Source organism: Pelophylax lessonae, assembly GCF_965119305.1.
Source record: "Pelophylax lessonae genome assembly, chromosome: 6".
In the NCBI taxonomy this organism is placed as follows: domain Eukaryota; kingdom Metazoa; phylum Chordata; class Amphibia; order Anura; family Ranidae; genus Pelophylax; species Pelophylax lessonae.
Window position 1 is genome coordinate 58,313,413 of NC_138773.1, and position 23,572 is coordinate 58,336,984.

The 23,572-nt window shown below is 44.4% G+C and overlaps 1 protein-coding gene across 1 annotated transcript in view; it reads left to right on the top strand.

The window, feature by feature from the left end:
* The window catches only part of LMF1 (lipase maturation factor 1), a 641,107-nt gene that overhangs the window by 279,156 nt on the left and 338,379 nt on the right, over positions 1–23,572 (top strand). Inside the window, exon 5 of the mRNA XM_082261255.1 lies at positions 20,011–20,076. Coding sequence (XP_082117381.1) covers positions 20,011–20,076 — 66 coding nt within the window. The remainder of the gene's footprint in view (positions 1–20,010; positions 20,077–23,572) is intronic.

The window sequence follows — 23,572 nt, forward strand, 5'->3', positions numbered from 1 at the left end:
GATCTGCTGAACGGGGGTGCAAATGACTTGGGGTTCTATTGGTCCCCTTTAAACAAATTGAAAATCAACACACAGGGTGTTTGTCAAGCATCATTAAAGCTTTAAAAAAGCATCACAAACACATTAGAAAAGCACGTTGAATTCTGTTTGAACACCATGTGGTAGAACATATATGAGTTGACAGCCCTGGGACTGCTTGTGCTCCCAGATGTTACAAATCCTTCCTTTGTCTGATTAACTTGTCCCCTGGAAGACAACTGATCCTCACAAAGCTCTCCATCACATCACGGGTTAAACGGAGTCCCTGGGTGTTCCGACTGTTCCTAATGTTGTACCACTTGTAGCGTCGTTATTGATGGGCTCCTCACATTTGTAACTCATTACAACAGGATCATGCAAAGCCGGAGTGTAAATAATTGGATGCGTTTGGGGAAGCGCGTCGCCAATGATAGTACCGCCTTGGCGCTTTATTTCCTGCCACAACACGATTCACAGTGTGAGCGCACCAAGAGCCTGTCACCAGCGCCCATAATTATAGGCTATGATTGCACATAACAAGAGTTTCACAAATGGACAGACATTTCCAATTAGGATTAAAGTTCTGGCAATGAGGATTCCCCAGACATGTTCTCCAGTTTTACTTCATTATGTGCACTCGGCTCCAGAATGGGTTCCAGAACAAAATTATGGGAAGGGTCTTTCACTGATGAGCCCTGCTGGTGGGCAAACAATCTGTTGGGGGAGGGGTTTGTATCTCAGCAGTTGTTCTCCTAAAAATTAAAAATAGAAACAACAGTTAGTAAAATCAGTCTGTTGACTGATCATGCTTTCCAGGAGATATAAAATTGAGAAAGTACACTTTACTTTACATGTATTTATTACAGGTATTTTTATGGCACCGACAATTTACACAGCGCTTTGCATATTGTACATTCACATCAGCTCATGTTCTCAAGAAACGTACAAACTAAGGTCCCTTTTCTCATATGTAAACACTTAGAGCAAATTTGGCAGAAGCCAGTTAATCTACTAGCATGTTTTTAGAGTGTGGGAGGAAACCCACACAAGCACAGGGAGAGATGCAAACTCCATGCAGATAGCGCTCTCTCCCAAGCACTAATGCCGACCAAAGTCATCTCACTTTATCCTTTTTATAATTTTTGCAATTCATGAGCATTTGCTCACCGCAGTGGTTTCTGCATCGTTCCATCAGATTTATATTACAATCTGAAAGTTATTGATTTATTTTTAGCAAGCTGTGAAAGATCAAGTAATAATTGAGCTCTGCTGTCCTCCATCATCTCTGACCAGTCACATACTTACCTCCACCCACTCTAGCGAGTCTTCGTCACTTGGCCTGCCCAGTGCTACACAGCCTTTTCTCTTAAATCAGTGGTCTCCAGACTGTGGCCCTTTGCTTGCTTTTATCCAGCCCTTGGGGTACTATTTCCATTCACTAATCCAAACAATCGGGCATAATTCTCTCCACTGACACCAATGAAGGGCCAGAATTCCTCCCAATAAGACCAACAATGGGCCAGAAATCCTCCCCACGACACCAGCAATTCCTCCCAATGACAGCAGCGATGTGACGCTATTCCTCCGACTAACCTCAAAGATGGGACATTGTTTATTCCCACTGATGCCGGGACCTTTTCTTCTCCAAGTGCCACATTCCCAGCCTTTTCTTAAGTCTGAGCACAGTAAATTGGCCGTTTGTTTAAAACATTTGGAGACCCGACTGCATTAGAAACGCAAAAGAATTGAGGTGCCTCGATCGATAAATCCATACCCATTATAACATGGACGTATCATGCTCATCTCATAGATTGTCTGAGATAACACAATATTGTGTAACTCAGCAAACAGGCACAAGCAATGTTCCTTCACATAGATGGAACGGTTGTCGAAATCTCCCAGAGGGTCCTCAACAGATAAATGGCAAATTGCTGTTTAAATAGAGTAGCAATGGCTTCTAAGGGTAGAAATTAAAAAAGAAAAATTAAGACACAAACATATAAATAGACTTACCTGGGTAAGATGACGATGACAATATTGTTTATCAAGATATACTGTGTATGTATGTATGTATATATATATATATATACATCCACTTCGGCTCTATTTTTTGTGATATAAATGAAAAAAGACTACAAATTAAAAAAAAGAAAATCCCAATTGGTGTATATTGATTGGTTTGCATGTAAGTTATAGCGTTACAAACAATGTTATATACAGTATCTCACAAAACAAATTCTAGCATACAGTATCTCTCAAAAGTGAGTACACCCCTTCACAATTTTGTAAATATTTTATTCTATCTTTTCAGGTGACAACACTGAAGTAATGACACTTTGCTACAATGTAATGTAGTGAGTGTACAGCTTGTATAACAGTGTGAATTTGCTGTTTTCTCAAAATAACTCAGCACACAGACATTAGAGTCTAAACCACTGGCAACGAAAGTGAGTACACTCCTAAGTGAAAATGTCCAAATTGGGCCCAAAGTGTCAATATTTTGTGTGGCCACCATTATTTTCCAGCATTGCCTTAACCCTCTTGGGCATGGAGTTCACCAGAGCTTCACAGGTTGCCACTGGAGTCCTCTTCCACTCCTCCATCACGACATCACAGAGCTGGTGGATGTTAGAGACCTTGCGCTCCTCCACCTTCCATTTGAGGATGCCCCACAGATGCTCAATAGGGTTTAGGTCTGGAGACATGCTTGGCCAATCCATCATCTTCACCCTCCCCTTCTTTAGCAAAGCAGTGGTTGTCTTAGAGGTGTGCTTGGGGTCGTTATCATGTTGGAATACTGCCCTGCAGCCCAGTCTCCGAAGGGAGGGGATCATGCTCTATCTCAGTATGTCACGGTACATGTTGGCATTCATGGTTCCCTCAATGAACTGTAGCTCCCCAGTGCCAACAGCACTCATGCAGCCCCAGACCATGACACTCCCAGCATACTTGACTGTAGGCAAGATGCACTTGTCTTTGTACTTCTAACCTGGTTGCCGCTTGACACCATCTGAGCCAATTAAGTTTATCTTGGTCTCATCAGACCACCCACAGGACATGTTTCCAGTAATCCATGTCCTTAGTCTGCTTGTCTTCAGCAAACTGTTTGCGGGCTTTCTTGTGCATCATCTTTAGAAGAGGCTTCCTTATGGGACGACAGCCATGCAGACCAATTTGATACAGTGTGCGGCATATGGTCTGAGCACTGACAGGCTGACCCCCCACCCCTTCAACCTCTGCAGCAATGCTGGCAGCACTTATACATCTATTTCCCAAAGACAACCTCTGGATATGACGCTGAGCACATGCACTCAACTTCTTTGACCAATCATGGCGAGGCCTGTTCTGAGTGGAACCTGTCCTGTTAAACCGCTGTATGGTTTTGGCCACTGTACTGCAGCTCAGTTTCAGGATCTTGGCAATCTTCTTATAACCTAGGCCATCTTTATGTAGAGCAAAAAAAATTTTTTCCCGATACTCAGAGAGTTCTTTGCCATGAGGTGCCATGCTGAACTTCCAGTGACCAGTATGAGAGAGTGAGAGCGATAACAACAAATTAAACACACCTGCTCCCCATTCACACCTGAGGCCTTGTAACACTAATGAGTCACATAACACTGGGGAGGGAAAATGGCTAATTGGGCCCAATTTGGACATTTTCACTTAGGGGTGTACTCACTTTTGTTGCCAGCAGTTTAGACATTAATGGCCGTGTCTTGAGTTATTTTGAGGGGACCGCAAATTTACACTATTATACAAGCTGTACACTCACTACTTTACATTGTAGCAAAGTGTCATTACTTCAGTGTTGTCACCTGAAAAGATAGAATAAAATATTTACAAAATTGTGAAGGGTTGTACTGACTTTTGTGAGATACTGTATGCTAGAATTTTTTTTTTTTTTAAACTATTAATGGCAGTGGTCAGCAACTTGTAATGGGACTGTGATGGAGAGCAATCTGACACTAAAGGACGTTGGGTGGGAACTAATAAACTTCCACTGACTTCACCAGTGACACTAACACAGTGATCAGTTATAATACTACACATTGTCACTATACTAATGACACTGGCTGGGATAAGGTAACATCTAGGGCGAGCAAGGGGTTAAATGTGTGCCTAACCATGCGTAATGTGTGCTGCTTTTAGGAACTGATCTTTATGTTTTTTTTATCTCTGCTTTTCAGAGAGGGAGTGATCATTCCCTCTGTATAGAGTTCTGTGTTGATTGTCAACACAGGGCTCTGGGCTGTTAATGTACACAGCCAATCAGTAGGTCGCGGCCAAAAATCATTCTTGGTGAATCAGGCCAAATGGGTATCCAAGTTGGTAATTGATTTTTGTCAAAGGGGCTGCGTGCAAAATTGTCGGCCCTGCTAACTAGTGTAGCCGGTAGAAAAAAATCAGATACATTCTGACAACCGCGGGTTTTGGCTAATTGTTTAGCATGAATGGAGGAATCTATTAGGCTACACTGACATGGCTGTCGGTAGGGGCTATCAGATTTGTACAAATCAATGTCTAGCGCCACTGCTATTCACATATAACTGCCCATCCGAGAGGCTACTTGCCTCTGACTGACCCTGAAAATGTACATCCAGAGTTGGCGTTTCTGTGGAGTTTTGGCCGCACACAAACTGGTCGCAACTAATTGGCTAGTTTGTATGAGGCCATAATAGAGTGTGTTGCTGTGTCCACAGATGGCGTTTTGCCACAGCTGACTACTGAAAACCATCTGCAAATGTGCATCCATGTGAATGTAGCCTTACATAGACAGTACCCTGCATGAAATTAGTCTACCAAATAAACTAAGGTTGAGTATGCTAAGGCTCCATTCACACTTGTGCGACTTGCCATGTGACTTCGGACATTGGCAGCCCATTCTTTTCAATGGTACCTGTTCAAATCTGTATTTTAAAGTTGCAGCGGTTTTGATAAGGTGCCTACATGACTTGGTGCGACTTTTGATGCACTTTGGTCCAGAGAAAGTAAAGTCAAATCAAAGTTGCACCAAAAGTTGCATTAAAGTCGCACTGGAAATGGTGCGACTTTAGAGATGTGCTAATGTGAATGGACCCTAAAGCTGGAAAACTGTTGTGTACTCGAGCCAGAAGGACAGAATATACAGAGTCAGTAAAGCATAATACACTGCTCAAAAAATTGAAGGAACACTGAAAACACATCAGATCTCAAAGGGGAAAAAATCTCATGCTGGATATTTATACTGATATGGACATATGGACTGGGTAATGTGTTAGGAAGGAAAGGATGCCACATCGTTTGATGGAAATTAAAAATTATCACCCTACAGAGGGCTGAACTCAAAGACACCCAAAAAATAAAAGTGAAGAAATCATGCAGCAGGCTGTCCATTTTGCTGAAATGTAATTGCAGCCACTCAAAATGGTACTCAGTAGTTTGTATGGCCCCTACGTGCCTGTATGCATGCCTGACAACATCGGGGCATGCTCCTAATGAGAGGAGGGATGGTGTCCTGGGGTATTTCCTCCCAGATTTGGACCAGGGCATCACTGAGCTCCTGAACAGACTGAGGTGCAACCTGGCGGCATGGGATGGACCGAAACATAATGTGCCAGAGGTGTTCTATAGGATTTAGGTCAGGCGAGGGTGGGGGCCATTCATTAGTATCAATTCCTTCATTCTCCGGGAACTGACAATGGGTCCAAGGATTTCATCATAATACCAAATGGCAGTCAGGGTGCCATTGTCTAGCCTGTAGAGGTCTGTGTGTCCTCCATGGATATGCCTCCCCAGACCATCCCTGACCCACTACCAAACCGGTCATGCTGAATGATGTTACAGGCAGCATAACATTCTTCACAGCTTCTCCACACCCTTTCATGTCTGTCACATGTGCGCAGGGTGAACCTGCACTCATCTGTGAAAAGCACAGTGCGCCAGTGGTGGACCTGCCATCTCTGGTGTTCAATGGCAAATGCCAATCAAGCTCCATGGTGCCGGGCAGTGAGTAAAAGGCCTATTAGAGGACGTCAGGCCACCCTCATGAAGCCTGTTTCTGATTGTTTGGTCAGAGACAGTCATCCCAGTGGCCTGCTGGAGGTCATTTTGTAGGGCTCTGGAAGTGCTCATCCTTTTCCTCCTTGCACAAAGGAGCAGATACCGGTCCTTCTGATGGGTTAAGGACCTTCTATGGCTCTATCCAGCTCTTCTAAAGTAACTGCCTGTCTCCTGGAATCTCCTCCATGCTCTTGAGACTGTGCTTGGAGACAGCAAATCTTCTGGCAATGGCACGTATTGATGTGTCATCCTGGAGGAGTTGGACTGCCTGTGCAACCTCTATAGGGTCCAGGTATCGCCTCATACTACCAGTAGTGACACTGACCCTAGCCAATTGCAAAACTAGTGAAAAACAGTCAGAAAAGATGAGTAGGGAAAAAAATTAAATTTGCCTCCACCTGAAAAACCATTCCTGTTGAGTTTGTCTCATTGTTGTCCATCTAGTGCACCTGTTTTTAATTTTGTTAACACCAAAGCAGCTTAATTGATTAACAACCCCCTCTGATACCTAACTGACCAGATCAATATCACAGGAGTTTTATTGACTTGATGCAATACTCTGTTTAAAAAGTGTTCCTTTATATTTTTTGAGCCGTGTAAATAAAGTGGGAATCAGATTAGGCAAAGGGGTTACCCAGTTCACATCCCATAATCAATATTTAAGTGAAACAAACCAGGATTGAGCATGCCTCAGTCAAATCCGCAGCAATCGGCTCAAATGTGGAAAACAAAATCAGTGGTTGACTTTCTGCCAGGTGAAACCAGGACTGGGTATGCTACAGTCAATATACCACCCTGTCCAGGCAGTTGGGTGTACGTTTATGAAAGGGTGAATTTTTTTCTCTGTTCGCTTCTCTACAGTTCTCCGGGGAAAATGATCTCCTCTGGCACCCTTTTTATGAAGCGGAGAACTTCAGTTCTCCCAGGGTGATCAGAGGAGAACTGTTTTCACCGAGATCTGTGTAGAAGTGAATGGAGCGCCTGTAATCTCGTGAGACAAAGCGAGGTTACCTAGTATGAAAATCACTGGCACGCTTTAACAAGCAGTGATAAATTATCACTGCTGAGTACACGATCCCCACTAATGATAACCGCTTGCCGACCGCCGCAAGTAGATATACTGCGGCGGTCAGCCCCTCACAGGCAAAGTGACGTATTTATACGTCACTAGCCTGTGAGGCTCTGGGGAGCGAGCGCGCGCCGCAGGCAGCGCACTCCCGCGCGGTCACGGACCCACCCGCGCGTGTGTGACTCTGCGATCGTCGGGGGAGAGGGAGAAAGGCAGGCAGCTAGTGTAAACAAGCTGCCTGTCATTCTCCCCTGTGTAGAAACACTGATCATACGGTTCTACTATGTAGGACCGTTGATCAGTGTTCCTACAGCTCAAGCCACAGCCAATCACAGTTAGAATCACGCCCCTAGGGACACACACAGCCCCTCCCTCTCAAATAAAGTTAACCCCTTCACTGCCAGTGTAATTTTACAGTAACAGTGCATATATATAGCACTGATTACTGTAGAAATGTCACTGGTAACCCCAAAAGTGTCAAAAATGTCAGTCAAGGGTCCGATCTGTCCGCCCCAATGTCGCAGTACCGCATAAAAAAAAACAAAAATGACAAAAATCTTTCCCTTTGTTAGTAAACGCGATAACTTTTGCGCAAACCAACCAAAATACGCTTTTTGCGATTTCTTTTACCAAACATATGTAGCATAAAACAAATTGGCCGAAAATGTTAAAAAATTTTGATTTTTACTTTTTTTTTGGGGGGGGAATTTCATATAAAAAAATGTGAAAAATATTGTTATTTTTGCAAAATTTACGCTCTTTTTTCGTGTATAGCGCGTGATCAAAAAATCGCACAGGTGATCAAATACCACCAAAAGAAAGCTCTGTTTGTGGGAAAAAAAGGATGTCAAATCCGTTTAGGTACAGCGTCGCACGACTGCGCAATTGTCCGTTAAAGTCACACAGTGCCGAATCGCAAAATACCCCCTGGTCTTTTAGCAGCCAAATCCTCCGGGGCTTAAGTGGTTAATAAATAATAGTCCCCCTACATAAATATATATATATATATATATATATATATATATATATATATATACACTAAATACACACATGCATACATTATATATATATATATATATATATATATATATATATATATATACACATTAAATATATATCTACATGTATGTGTGTGTGTATATATATATATATATATACATAAATATGGCAGGGGGACATGATTACTGTGTTGGGGGGTCTGAACGAGGAAGAAGGAAGTCGATAATCTTCCTTCTTCCCCCTCAGTTCTCCCCCGATTTGGTCTTCACTCCCCGCTTCACAAGCTCCAGGCTGGTGAATCCGGGAGTGTGAATTCTGGCCCAGATCGCCAGTGAAGTGCGGAGATCGCAGCTTCATAGCCTGGCTGTTTCTGTGTCAGGCAATGACAAATTCCCGTGTGAAGAGATGATCAGCGAAGAACATGATCATTTCTGTTTCATAGACTGAGAATGATCAGAAATGAGCTGTGATCAGCAGGATCACTGCTCATCTCCGTTTCATAAAAGGACACCTTAAAGCGGAGTTCCAGCCTCAAATATCTTTTTTAACTAAAAATACCCCTATAACACTAATCCATCGCCCTTTACAGAACCGCTATTCTCATGCTTACTAGGTGTACAGTATTGGATTTTAGTTCAAATCTTACTTTTAAAAACGCTGTCTGGGCGTGGCCATCTTGGATGTGGGCATCTGAAGCCGCAGTGTAATCTGCTGTATCCTTCTTCCTGATTCCAGGGAGTGTTCTGGGAGTTCTAACTGAATCCAGCCTCCTGGGAGTGATGACAAACAGCTCCCAGGATGCAATGCAAAGGTGGAAGTGATGTCGGTGGCCGTGGCCACAGAGGGGGGAGGAGGCGGTAGTACAATCAAAAATGCCCTGAAAATAAGGTAAGGGACCCCCGAAAAATATTTAAAATGCCCAATTGTTGTTCAGCATAGCGAGCACTCCAGGAATCACTAAAGTTGCGAAATAGGCCTGAACTCCGCTTTAACTGCAGACAAACGCATCTGAGGTGGTGGGGTGCATGGGGAAATAGTATTAACAAAATCTTCTCAACAACTCTCTCAGAACTCCCAGGAGCTTGCTGTCGCCTCCTAAACAACTACCAACAACAAAACCAATTCCGGGCACTGCCAATGATCAACCTTCAATTCGAATGCACCAAAATCTTCACTGACCGGTATGTACGCTAAGCAAGTTGCACAGACAAGACTATGTGAATCAAGGATAAGTATACATTAGATTTGTGAGAGGGATGTTAAAGGAAAACATAGCCCTATAAGTTTAAGTGGAGATACACCAATCAACCATAGCATTCTGACTACCCACCTAATATTGAGTAGGTCACCATTTTGCCACCCCAAAAACAGCCCTGACCCATCAAGGAACGGACTCCAAAGTACAGTGTTTCCGGAAAGTATTCACAACGCTTCACTTTTTCCACTTTTTGTTATGTTACAGCTGTGTTCCAAAATGGAAATACCATCCCTAGAGTGAAGCATGGTGGTAGCAGCATCATGCTGTGGGGATATTTTTCAGTGGCTGGAACTGGGAGACTAGTCAGGATCGAGGGAAAGATGAATGCAGCAATGAACAGAGACATCCTTGATGAAAACCTGCTCCAGAGTGCTCTGGACCTCGGACTGGGTGAAGGTTCATCTTCCAACAGGACAACTACCCCAAGCACACAGCTAAAAGAACAAAGGAGTGACTATGGGACAACTCTTTGAATGTCCTTGAGTGGCCCAGCCAGTGCCCAGATTTAAACCCGATTGAACATCTCTGGAGAGATCTGAAAATCGTTGTGCACCGACGCTCCCCATCCAACCTGATGGAGCTTGAGAGGTCTGCAAAGAAGAATGGGAGCCCCCCGCTATCCACATGATGTAAAAGAAAACATGATTATCAGACCAGACCACCTTCTTCCATTGCTCTGTGGCAGAGGCGTAACTAGAACCTTCAGGACCCCGGTGCAAGAACCCATGAAGGCCCCCCCACGGACCCCTGGCCGGGGCCCTTCCCTTCAAGCCTAGGGCTCTTCCCACTTATCCTTGGGCCCTTTACTCTCGTTGCGGGGCCCTTTATTATGGTCCCGCAGTGAGACTCTTTCACAAGTTCTGCAGTGGACCCCCTTCCTGCCATCTTGGGGCCTCCCCACGGTGGTGGAATGCCAGGGCCAGGTCGCAAGTGTGACCTTTGCGGTCCTGGAAGTTCACCCCCTGGTGTCAGTAGTTTTTATTTTTTGGTATTTTAATTGTATTATTTTTTATCATCTTATTTTATTTTTTTACAATGTCACTGACTATGACTCTGTCCATTCAGAAAAGGAAGGAGCTGGTAAATTGCATATTTACCGACCCCTTCCTGGTTCTCTATTGTGACACATCCCCTGCAGCAGCCGGCAGGAGAGGGGAGGGAGCACAGTGGGGGGAGCACACAGGGGCCCAGAGACAGCAGAACAGAAGTGAACTGGGTAGGAGAAGTGGCGGGGGAAGCATACAGAGGAACCAATCTCCTCCATTTTCCTTCTGCAGCTACAGGAGGAAAAAGGAGGACAGTGATTTTTCTACATGCTGCCTCCACCGCCCCTCCTATGCAGGTATACAGGGGAGCCACACGGGCCCCCTGGAGCATGGGGTCCGGTTGCAATTGCAACCCCTGCAACCCCTGTAGTTACGCCCTTGCTCTGTGGTCCAATTCTAAAGCTCATGTGCTCATTGCAAGTGCTTTTGTCTGTGGACACGGGTCAGCACGCCCTAACCCCTCTGTGGCTACTCAGCTCTGTAAGCAACAGAGATGCAGTGTGTTCTGACACCTTTCTATCAGAACCAGCATTAACGTTTTCAATTTGATTGGACTACACAGGCCACCCTTCGATCCTCATGTGCATCAATGAGCCCTGGGCACAGCCATGACCCTGTTACTGGTTTGCCAGTTTTCCTTCCTTTGGCCACTTTTGGTAGATCTCGACCACTGCAGACCAGGAACATCCCACAAGAGCAGCAGTTTTGGAGTTGCTCTGACTCAGTCATCTAGCCATTACAATTTGGTCTTTGTCAAAGTCTCAAATCCTTGCGCTTGCCTATTTTTCCTGCTTTTAACACATCAACATCAGCGACAACATGTTCACTTGCTGCCTAATATATCACACCCACTTTCAGGTGCCAATATAATCAAATCATCAAATCTTCACTTTACCAGGCAGTGGTCATAATGTTATGGCTGGTGTAAAATGTAATGCCTATGTGTGTGAAGCTTTATCTCAATGTGGGTTCTTCTCTAAATGAATTGGATGATGGTTATTTCTAGCTCACACATAACCCTCACATACAAGCCCTTGATATGTCCTCGCATAACCCAGATATTAGAACTTTGATGCTTTCGGACTATCTTTTAAGGCTGCTGATGAATTATGGGAGATGAGAAGGTGAGGACATGTCTTGTATCCATCCATATGTACATCATCCCCTGGCCTTTTGACCAGTCAAGCCCTTCCTTCATCAGAAAGATTGTGATCCTAATTAGTGAAGTGGTTTAAGCGCTGATCAAAGCAGACAGGAGACAGTGGCCTGGCCTGGGGTGGAGAATGTGCTCTGCAGATGTCCCTGGTGCCCCTAGCTCAGGTGTCTGCATTGCCCTTTATTAATCTTTTATCATTTCCATCCCTGAGTGCAGAGGAATCTGTTCCATAGACAGATTTTATAACATACTTCTGCCAGACACATGAACTGCCAGACAATGCAAGGCAAACCTTCCTCCAACATCAAAACTGTCAGGGCCCAAGTCATGTCTGATTTTCAGCATCTTTGGGTGTGTTGGCAGTCCTCTTTTTTTTTTTTTTTTAAATAGCTTTTATAAACGCAATGCAGACCACTTCAATGCAAGCGTTTTTTTTTTCTTTTTACTTTTTAAATACGTGGTGCAAAAAAAACGAAAACCATTAAGTGTACAGAAAAAGTGCATGTGAAAACATACACAAAAAAGTGCTCTTAACCACTTAAGCCCCGGAAGATTTTACCCCATTCCGACCAGGGTTTTTTTTGCGATTCGGCACTGCGTGATTTTAACGGACAATTGCGCGGTTGTGCGACGCTGTACCTAAACGAATTTGATGTCCTTTTTTTTCCCACGAACAGAGCTTTCTTTTGGTGGTATTTTATCACCTGTGCGATTTTTACTTTTTGCGCTATAAACAAAAAAAGAGCGTAAATTTTGCAAAAATAATAATATTTTTCACATTTTTTTTATATGAAATTCCCAAAAAAAAATGTAAAAATCTAAATTTTTTAACATTTTAGGCCAATTTGTTTTCTGCTACATATGTTTGGTAAAAAAAATCGCAAAAAGCGTATTTTGATTGGTTTGCGCAAAAGTTATTGCGTTTACTAACTATGGGAAAGATTTCTGTCATTTTTGGTGGTTTTTTTTTAACGCGTAATGGCGGCGATCTGCGATTTTTTTTATGCGGGACTACGACATTGCGGCGGACAGATCGGACCCTTGACTGACATTTTTGACACTTTTGGGGTTACCAGTGACATTACTGCAGTAATCAGCGCTATACATATGCACTGTTACTGCAAAATGACACTGGCAGGGAAGGGGTTAACTTTAATGGGGAAGGAGGAGTTAAGTGTGTCCCTAGGGGCATGCTTCTAACTGTGATTGGACATGGCTACTGGTGTAGGAACAGTGATCAACGGTCCTACATAGTAGAACCATAGGATCACTATTCCTACACAGGGGAGAATGACAGGCTGCTTGTTTACATTAGCCGCCTGCCTTTCTCCCTTCATGGCGGATGATCGCAAGTGATCGGCGGACATCGGGTCCGCCGGTCACACGCACGGACTTCTCCGCGAATGAGCCGGGGCAGGCGCGCGCCTCGGCGGGCGCGCGCTCGCCTGCTATTGGCTCACATGCAAGTGACAGACGAGTGACGTACCCATACGTCACTTTGCCTGGCTGGGGCTGACCGCCGCAGTATATGTACTTGCGGCGGTCGGCAACCGGTTAAGGGTGTGCTTTTGTCCACCCCCTGAAGGGGTAGGCCCTTATCCTGAACCCTTGGGGCACAAGGCTCTGACAGTCGCCGCCCCTGCCCCTCTGTTTTTTTGGATCCGGGGGTTATTGCCTTCCGGTACTGCTTGCTACAAACTGAGGACCAGTTGTGACTGGATCAGGGATAATGGCTGGGGGCGGCCCCCTAGAGGTGTGTCTAAGTGTAGAAAAGTTTTGTATTAACATTTCTATCTGCCTAGCTTACTCCTGCAGAGGGCGCCATTACCCAGGGACAAGGTTCCAAACTTAGTCCTCCTAGCCAATAGGCCCGGCGGACCCCTTTCTTCATGGCCAGCCGAAGCTGCCCAACTAATACTAGGTTGAGGAGCTCAACCGAAAAGAGACCCTCCCTCCCCCCAGTTCAGGGAAGGAAGGAATTTAATGGCCAACTATCCTACCCCTAGACATCAGGGTAGGCCTGAGGACTTACACCCTCTATCTAGTGAATAAAACGCACACAAAAGTGAAAAAGTGACAAAACGTGAGGAGAAAACAAAAGTGGACGTGCAATATGCACTGCCCAGGCCCTGGTAGAAAAAATTGCCCCTGACTTAGCCAAAAGGCCTAACCCATGGAGGCACAGTACAGAAAAAGTATTTAGTGCTGTGACCATGTGGCTGTTCACACAGTGGGGTCCCACACCCAAGTGTTACTAAGGGCACCTCTGGGACGACCACTCCCAGAGAGAGGGCACAGACAACGCAGACTCTCTGCCTTCCCAGCCCATTAAAACCAGGAGGAACTGGGCCCATTCAGTTTTCCCTGGGGAATTACCCTGGTGCCCAAACTGCCTGTGGACGCCCCAGTTTCTGTTCCAGTCAGTACTAGCTTTCAGAGCCCCCATCATACCAGCAGGGATACTATACAGCCAGCCAGCCATTATCAAAAGGCAAGAATATTTATGTATCACTTGATCTTAGCCAAAAGGCTTTCCTTGCAGTGCACCGCAACATATGTTAGTGCGTTGCTGCACTGCAATACGCATTGGGGGGGGGGGGGTCATAGTAAGAGTGGGCCCTTAGTGTTAGATTGCCCTGATCTGTGCGATAATTTGATGATCAAAAGTTGGTCAAGAGTAGTTAAAGTTGCCTAAAAACATTCATGTCTCCAACACCTAATCTGGCAATTCATATTCCAATCTGAATATACAATCTCTATTTATTCTCCTTCAGACCTACCATAACTATGTAGGAGAATCCCAAATAAACAATCAACTTCATTTGTATGTAGCCAGGCTGTCATTCTTCATATTGTTTGGTAGATCTAAAGAAGATTATTCAGTTAGAACACAAGATGTATGGCCAAGCTGGATGATATGTAGTTTGATAAAGCACTATGTAATCCTAAACAATCGCCATGTTTTCATTTGTTTCATAAAATACTTTATTGTGCATCTCATTGCTGCTGATCTCCTCCGACCTCTTTTGGCCACTTTCTGTCCAGGTGCACATCATTGCTTTGGACCATCTTTCTGATAGTGATGCCAGTGGATCATGTCTGTGCATTGTGTCAGCACAATCAATTGTAATTCCCATCAGAGGCAGGGTGACAACTCAGGAACACAGTTGTGGGCAGTTGTCAGTCCATAGCTATAAATAGACTTTTATAGAAGGAGCACTGGGTATTCTATAGAAAACTGTTAAAAATTATTTTCCTGATACCTATTTGGCCTGTTTTGTTTCCATATAAATTATATATAAATAAAGAATAAAAAAAAATGCTTTATAAATGACCAGGGCTTTTTTTCAGCGGGAACGCGGGGGAACGCAGTTCCAGCACCTCCAGCACTGAATGTATGTAATAGAAAGGAGTGCTGGGTTTGCTACAGTGTCTGTTGATGCTGGAGGATCTATTCTTGCTGGAGGAGATTTATTGTTTCTGAGGGGGTCTATTGTTTTTGGCTGCAGGGGATCTATTATACTGCTATTCTTGGTATTATTAACACATTCTATACAAATTACCTAGTATCACAAAATAATACTTGGTTCTGTATTCTCTAAAAGGGGCAGCAGTAGGAGGTGGGAAAGGGGTGGAATCAAGGAAAGGAAAGGAGGAAGGTAGGGGGCGGAGACAAGTGTCATTTGGAAAGGGGTTCCTGCACCTATTCTCTGAGAAAAAAAGCCCTGTAAATGACACATTATAATGCTTTATGTGATTTTAGTGAAAGGGTTTAGGCAATGTTACCCCTGCAGATTTGTAACAGAGATTCATAGCAGTCGTCGAACACTCCAATTACTGATTTGTAACTGGCTGTGCAGTTGCTGCTGTGACTGGCTACAATAGCTCTTAAGACAGCTACAAATTTGCCCTCGTCTTATGATCAGCGATAACTGATAATGGTGAATCACATGCAGAAAGGCCGATAGAACGGCTGTGGTGCTATACTTTCCTCGCAGTTCATTTATTTTAAGAAACTAAACTGCAAAGGAGAGTGATTTTTTTTTTTTTTTTTTTTTTGTAGCTTATACTGTACAAAATTTTTGTGTTTATTTCCAGTAGAGAAGGTTTAGAACAGTGGTGGTCAACTGAAAAATAATAGAGGGCCTCAAGTGCTGCCCCCCAACACTCCCCGAAGGGCAAACAATAGCAGTGCATTTAAGTGTATTGCATCAAATTAGGCAGCTCATTCAACATTAGAGGACTGTAATGCACCTCAAAACCCAGAAAACCTGGTCCTGCTGTATTTTTTGCAATGTACTGCAGTGCACACTGAAGAGGAAGTTGAAGTCATCATTGGTGTCAGTGTGTACAATGAAAACCCCCAGCATTTGTGTCAGTGACATCAGTAATAACCCCCAGCATTGGTGTCATTGACATCAGTAATAACCCCCAGAGCATTGGTGTCAGTGACATCAGTAATAACCCCCAGCATTGGTGTCAGTGACCTCAAATTAGCCCCCAGCATTGGTGTCAGTGACCTCACTGGTAGCCCTCAGCATTGGTGTCAGTGACCTCAATGGTAGCCCTCAGCATTGGTGTCAGTGACCTCAATGGTAGCCCTCAGCATTGGTGTCAGTGACCTCATTGGTAGCCCTCAGCATTTGTGTCAGTGACCTCATTGGTGTCAGTGACCTCAATGGTAGCCCTCAGCATTGGTGTCAGTACCCTCAATGGTAGCCCTCAGCATTGGTGTCAGTACCCTCAATGGTAGCCCTCAGCATTGGTGTCAGTACCCTCAATGGTAGCCCTCAGCATTGGTGTTAGTGACCTCAAATTAGCCCCCAGCATTGGTGTCAGTGACCTCACTGGTAGCCCTCAGCATTGGTGTCAGTGACCTCACTGGTAGCCCTCAGCATTGGTGTCAGTGACCTCAATGGTAGCCCTCAGCATTGGTGTCAGTGACCTCAAATTAGCCCCCAGCATTGGTGTCAGTGACCTCACTGGTAGCCCTCAGCATTGGTGTCAGTGACCTCACTGGTAGCCCTCAGCATTGGTGTCAGTGACCTCAATGGTAGCCCCCAGCATTGGTGTCAGTGACCTCACTGGTAGCCCTCAGCATTGGTGTCAGTGACCTCAATGGTAGCCCTCAGCATTGGTGTCAGTGACCTCATTGGTAGCCCTCAGCATTTGTGTCAGTGACCTCATTGGTGTCAGTGACCTCAATGGTAGCCCTCGGCATTGGTGTCAGTGACCTCATTGGTAGCCCTCAGCATTTGTGTCAGTGACCTCATTGGTGTCAGTGACCTCAATGGTAGCCCTCGGCATTGGTGTCAGTGGCAGTACTGGTAACTCCCCTTTCCTGCACTGGTACTCAGAAGCAATGCTATTTAACCCACCCTGTTGGCAGTCATTGACCATGTGTTTTAACGTGGTTATAAAGCCTAAACATTTTTTACCTTAATGCATTCCTTTTATTAAGGTAAATAATGTTTAGGTAGTAGTATCCCCCCTCACCTGCCCTAATACTTACCTGAGCTATCATTCAATCCAGTGATGTGCCAGTCTGCAGCTCTTCTCTCTTGGCTCCCGCTACTGTCAATCAAAGCCAGTGACAAGGGAGCGAGGGCAGGGCTGAACCCCGCTGTCTGGGTCTTTAGATGCAGGCAGCTCAGCTCGGGAGTGAGCTTGCACAATTGCCCCCATAGGAAGCAGCTTCCTATGGGGGCACTCGCCAGAGAGGAGGAGCCAGAAGCACTGGCAGGGGACCTGAGGAGAGGAGATTCGGGGCCACTCCATTGCACAGATTAGGTAAGTATAAACTTGTTAGTTATTTGAAAAATATATATATTTACATTTACACACACTTTAACTGGTTTAGTACCTCTGCTAGAATTGAAGCGTAACTCCACTTTTGTTAAGATAAAAACCATTTCCCTCTGGGTGATCTCTGTACATTACAAGGATTATAACAAACTTTGTTGCAGATTCTTACCTTTTGTTATTCTGAAAAAAATCACTGTTTGTTCCTCTGTGCTGAGTGGGTCTAATGGGAGCGGTTTCATAATTATCTATCAGCTTTGCACCTGCAGAGCACTAATGAGGAAAGCTGTTGGGCCTGCATCCCTTTAGATGTGATTTCCTATTGGGAGTATCTCACCAAAAATGACATTTGTGTTGCAGGCAATGCAGGGATACCAGAAATCTGACTTGTATCTTAGGCAGACTTCTGGGAAAATTGGTGAGCCAATCACACAAGCAGGAAATGTTTCTAGGGTGTGGTCAGTATACATTCTGTGTACAGAACACCTCCAGGTAGCCATATTGCATTGCATTTTCAGAAAATTACAGCGGCTGCAGATTGAAAAGGAAAGGTCATTTTTAATAACAATTAATTACAGTATAATTTGTGTCGCAATTGTATACGCTATATATTGTTTTTTCTTTATTTGCTATTCTTTTTCCCCACGAAAGTGGAGTTACCCTTTATGTTATATAAAGTAATTTTATAAAAATAATTTTATAAATAAATGTATTTTATTGATAAAATTAATCTTTTATTGCTTGTAGATGAGGTCAGAATTAGAAATGCCATTCAACTTTTGAAATCCTGAAAAAAAGATTTATTAGAATTAATCAGGAGAAGCCAACGCATTGCAAAGGTCCCCCTTCTTCAGTGTTAGTTCAGCATCTCACTATCACAATTATTTTTGGATTTTATTTCTGTCTGTGTCCCCCCTGGAGACATTTCACTTCACTTCCTGTCCAGATGACAACTGTCAGAACAGAAAAAGTCATTTTGTTTATAGGAACACAATATTTAACCACTTTAACACTGCTCACTGTGCTGCTACTGCTGCGCAGTGGCTCGTTATCGTCTGGCGACGTAGACCTACGTCACCAGACATTCCCCTCTCTTGGCGGCGCGTGCGCTGCCGGAGGCTCGCTCCCGCTGTATTCAGTCACAGCGGGAGTCGGGCCAGGGGAGGAGAGGCGGTGATCACCGCTGCTCTTCCCCGATCGTCGGGGATCTAGTGTGGCTCTCCTAAGTGACAGGCAGGGTCAGATTGCAGGGTTCAGCATAGCTGAACCTGTGATCTGTCCCTGTGTCACACAGTCACCTCCCCCCACACACGTCAGTAAGCACCAGGCATACATTAACCCCTCCCTCTCCAATAAAAATTAACCCCCAGTGTCATTTTTACAGTAACAGTGCATATGTATAGCACTGATTACTGCAGTAATGTCACTGGTACCCCCAAAAGTGTAAAAAATGTCAGTCAAGGGTCCGATCTGTCCGCCGCAATGTCGCAGTCCCGCCAAAAAAATCGCAGATCGCCGCCATTACGCGTTAAAAAAAAAAACTCCAAAAATGACAGAAATCTTTCCCTTAGTTAGTAAACGCAATAACTTTTGCGCAAACCAATCAAAATACGCTTATTGTGATTTTTTTTTTTACCAAAAATATGTAGCAGAAAACAAATTGGCCAAAAATGTTAAAAAAATTTTGATTTTTACATTTTTTTGGGGGAATTTCATATAAAAAAATGTGAAAAATATTGTTATTTTTTCAAAATTTTCGCTCTTTTTTTGTTTATAGCGCAAAAAGTAAAAATCACAGAGATGATCAAATACAACCAAAAGAAAGCTCTGTTTGTGGGAAAAAAAGGACATCAATTTAATTTAGGTACAGTGTCGCACGACCGCGCAATTGTCCGTTAAATTAACGCAGTGCCGAATCGCAAAATATGGCCTGGTCAGGAATGGGGTAAAATCTTCCGGTTAAAAATACGCTCATTGAGAATTTTTTTGTCAAAGACATGTAGCTAAATACATTTTGGCCTAAATATATGACAAAAACTGAATATATTGGATATTTTCTAACTGTCCAAGTAGAAAAATATTGTTATTTTTCCAAAAGTGTCGCATTTTTTTATTAATAGCGCAAAAAATAAAAATCACAGAGGTGATCAAATACCACCAAAAGAAAGCTCTGTTTGTGGGAAAAAAAGGACGTAAATTTTGTTTGGGTAAGGCGTTGCATGACCGCGCAATTGTCAGTTAAAGTCGCACAGTGCCGAATCGCAAAAAGTGGCCTGGACGTAAGACAGCAAAATCCTCCGGTGGTAAAGTGGTTAAAACCTGACTGATAAACCTACTCAGCAGGGATACACTTTTTATGTTCCAGAATGCTACAATAATAATATAAATGTTTTTAGTAGTGGTGGGGTACTTTGCTTTTTAACAGCTACAGTGTGGAGTGAGGCGAACGTTTTGGGTGGAAGAACCCTTTAATGCATTTTAGTATATTTGCTAACGTTTATAGGGATTAAAGATCCAGTATTTTTGAGGGTGTTAAATGTCACTGAGCTGACAGATCTGCCATGTTTTATACAAGAAGTATTTCTACTGACTGTTTTTCTTTTCTCTCTGTTATGTTGTGCAGGGTCTGATTAAAGTTCGAGGTGACAAATGCTGGCGTGACCTAACCTGCATGAACTACCATTATGAGGTATGGACTGATTTTGGCTTTTACTGATGTTTTCCTGAGCCAGTAAGGTTTCCTTCAAACATTTAAAGGATAAGTTCACCTTTCGTAACAAGTTACATGTTATACCCATATTCAGGGTGTAACATGTTACAAATGGACCGACCCCCACACCTTCCCGATCTGAAAGCTAGCGGGGATCTTCTCTCCCCCCCTTCCTTCCCAGCTGTTACAAGAATTTAACCACTTCAGCTCCAGGAAGGTTTACCCCCCTGCATGACCGGGCTATTTTGTGCGATACGACACTGTTACTTTAACTGACAGTTGCACGGTCGTGCGCCGCTGTACCCAGATACATTTTTTTCCCGACAAATAGAGCTTTCTTTTGGTGGTATTTGATCACCTCTGCGGTTTTCATTTTTTTTGTACTATAAACAAAAAAAGTATGTAGGTGGGGATTTCCGCGCTTATGGAGAAATGAGTAGGATGGCTGCAGCCTACCTCAGAGATATAGACTATAAAGTCAATATTCAAGATATAATGGGGGTAGTGAGGTAATTGGCGCTGCCTATAGGTATGTATGGTGTATAGAGTATTTGGTATCACATTGGTACACTCATATGCAGAAATATTAGACCATATATAAATAGGTTTCTTATTTATAGTACTTTATATATGGTCTAATATTTCTGCATATGAGTGTACCGTGATTCATTGTGATACCAAATACTCTATACACCATACATACCTATAGGCAGCGCCAATTACCTCACTACCCCCATTATAAACAAAAAAAGAGTGAAAATTTTGAAAAAAAGAAAATATTTTTTACTATCTGCTATAAAACATATCCAGTTAAAAAATGTAGAAAATCGAATTTCTTCATCAATTTAGGCCAATACGTATTCTGTTACATATTTTTGAGAAAAAAATTCCAATAAGCATAAAAATGATTGGTTTGTGCAAAAGTTATAGCGTCTGCAAACTATGGGATAGATTTTTTGAATTTTTATTTATTTTTTACTAGTAATGGCGGCGATCAGTGACTTTTAGCGGGACTGCGATATTGCAGTGGACAAATCAGAATCAGACACCTAACTGACACTTTTGACACTTTTTGGGGATCGGTGACACTAATACAGTGATCAGTACTAAAAAATATGTACTGTCACTGTACTAATGACACTGCCAGGGAAGGGGTTATAGTGATTGTAAAGGTTCATTTTGTTTTTAAAGAAAAATAGCAAACATGTTATACTTACCTGCTCTGTGCAAGGGTTTTGCACAGAGCAGCCCCACTCCCTCCTCTCCTGGGGTGCCCCGGCGTCGCTTCTGGCTCCTCCTCTTCATCGGGTGCCCCCACAGAGAGCCGCTTTCCATGGGGTGTACCCGTGCGGGCACGCTCACGAGTCCCGCTGCTGCGTCCATTGACAGCAGGACTCAGCCCCGCCCCCCGGCTCCTGTGTCAATGGATTTGATTGACAGCAGTGGGAACCAATGGCTCCTGCTGCTATCAGTCTATCCAGTGAGGACCAGAGACAGCGGCTGGAGCCTCTGGGCTTGTGCTCATTGCTGGAACGATCAGGTTCAGGTATGAAAAATGGGGGCTGAGGGGGGGCAGCTTGAGCAGAAAAGGTTTTTCACCTTAATGCATAGAATGGATTAGGGTGAAAAACCTTGAAACTGTATTAACTTTAGGGGCGATCAAAAGGTTAACTGTGTGCCTAGGGAGTGCTTGCTAACTGTGTGTAGGGGTGATTTTACTGTGGGAAGGCAGAGATCCGTTTTCCTGCTTAGCAGAACTACAGAATCACAGCCTTCCCTCGTCACAGAACAGCGACCTGCCTTGTTTACATAGATCACCGCTCTGCCTGTCCCCCAAACAATCGGCAGGTTTGGCTTCTTAAAGCGGAAGTATCGTCCCTTTTTTACCTTTTACCTACAGGTAAGCCTATAATAAGGCCTATAATAAGGCTTACCTGTAGGTAAAATTAATATCTGCTAATCCTGCAAGGTTTAGGAGATATTCGCCCTGCATGCAGCCGCTGAAACCAGCGGCGCATGCGCTCTGAAGGTCCGGCTCTTTGCCAGCTCCTTGCCGTAAAGTGAACTCCCGCGCGCATGAGTGACATCATTGCTGCTCCGGCCACTCCGGAGCCGCCGAACCCGGAAGAGACGACGAGGGAAGATGTAAGCTCCCTCAGCGATGTCCCGGCGACCGTGTCAGGGCTTTGTTTTAAGATAAGTATTTCATAATGAGCTAGTATGCGATGCATACTAGCACATTATGCCATTGTCCTGCAGGGTTTTTTGTTTTGTTTTTTTCGGTCAGGATACAACCGCTTTAAACTATGTGCTTTGGTCCTTTTAAGGACATTCACTGAGCAGGCTGAATGAGCAAGTGTGCTGAGCGCTCTCCCACCGATGCCAGCGGTTATCCTGCCTTTCCAGTACCACTTTGCTGCCTCTCTCTATGGACTATGCCTCTGCCTGCCCCAGCTGCTAGAATTAAATCCTGGATAGCCAGTCTACCCCCTAGTGAGGACAATCTCCCATCTGTGATACCGCTGGCTCACTCTGAAAGACCAGACCGGTGTGAAGGGCTAATGCTTAAAATCCACCCAAAACGTTTCCATTTATATTACATACCTTCTTTCTTCAACCCAGTCTCTAGGTCTTTGTTATTCTCTATGCAATTCAGGCAGATTATGGATGGTGGGAGGGGCCGGCAGAATGCTATACAGAGCTGCCTGACAACACACAGCACCTTGCCTCTATTCCTAACAGCACAATGCAAGTAGTGGGCTGGCTCTTGGCTGGAGTTATGCAAATATTGTAATGGGTGGATTTCAGTCTGGAGGAGTGGGCGGTCCTACAAATACCTGCAGACTGCTCTAGGATACATCCGCATGTCATTCTGAGCCTCCATGACTGGAAGAACTGAAATGGAATGAATAAAAGGGGAGAGTCAGAGGATAAGCTGGGGAAGAAGAAGCTGGATGAAGCTGGACATCCACTTGTAAAGAAATGTGGTGGGCTCTATCTAACTGTAGCTGCTTCTATTTAGGGATAGACCGATTATCGGCAAGGCCGATATGCACTTCTCGATATATCTGTATCGGCCCCGGAACTGGCCAATATTGCCGATATTTTTATATAACATCATTCTGCCTTCTTAGGCCGCCTCCCTCGCCTTGGACAGCATCGTCTGGAGTCGGGACTAGTCTCGCGGGAGTGTATCACAGCCACACACCCACCCACAGCAGCCCAGTGCCAGCCACCCACATCCACAGGCCCTGTACCAGCCAGCCACAGGCACTGTACCAGCGAGCCAGCCAGCCACCCACAGGCCCTGTACCAGCCGGCCAGCCACCCACAGGCCCTGTACCTGCCAGCCACAGGCACTTTACCAGCCAGCCAGCCACAGGCCCTGTACCAGCCAGCCACAGGCCCTGCACCAGTCAGCCACCCACCACAGGGTGCCAGACAGCCAGCCACCCACAGGCAGGATGCCAGCTAG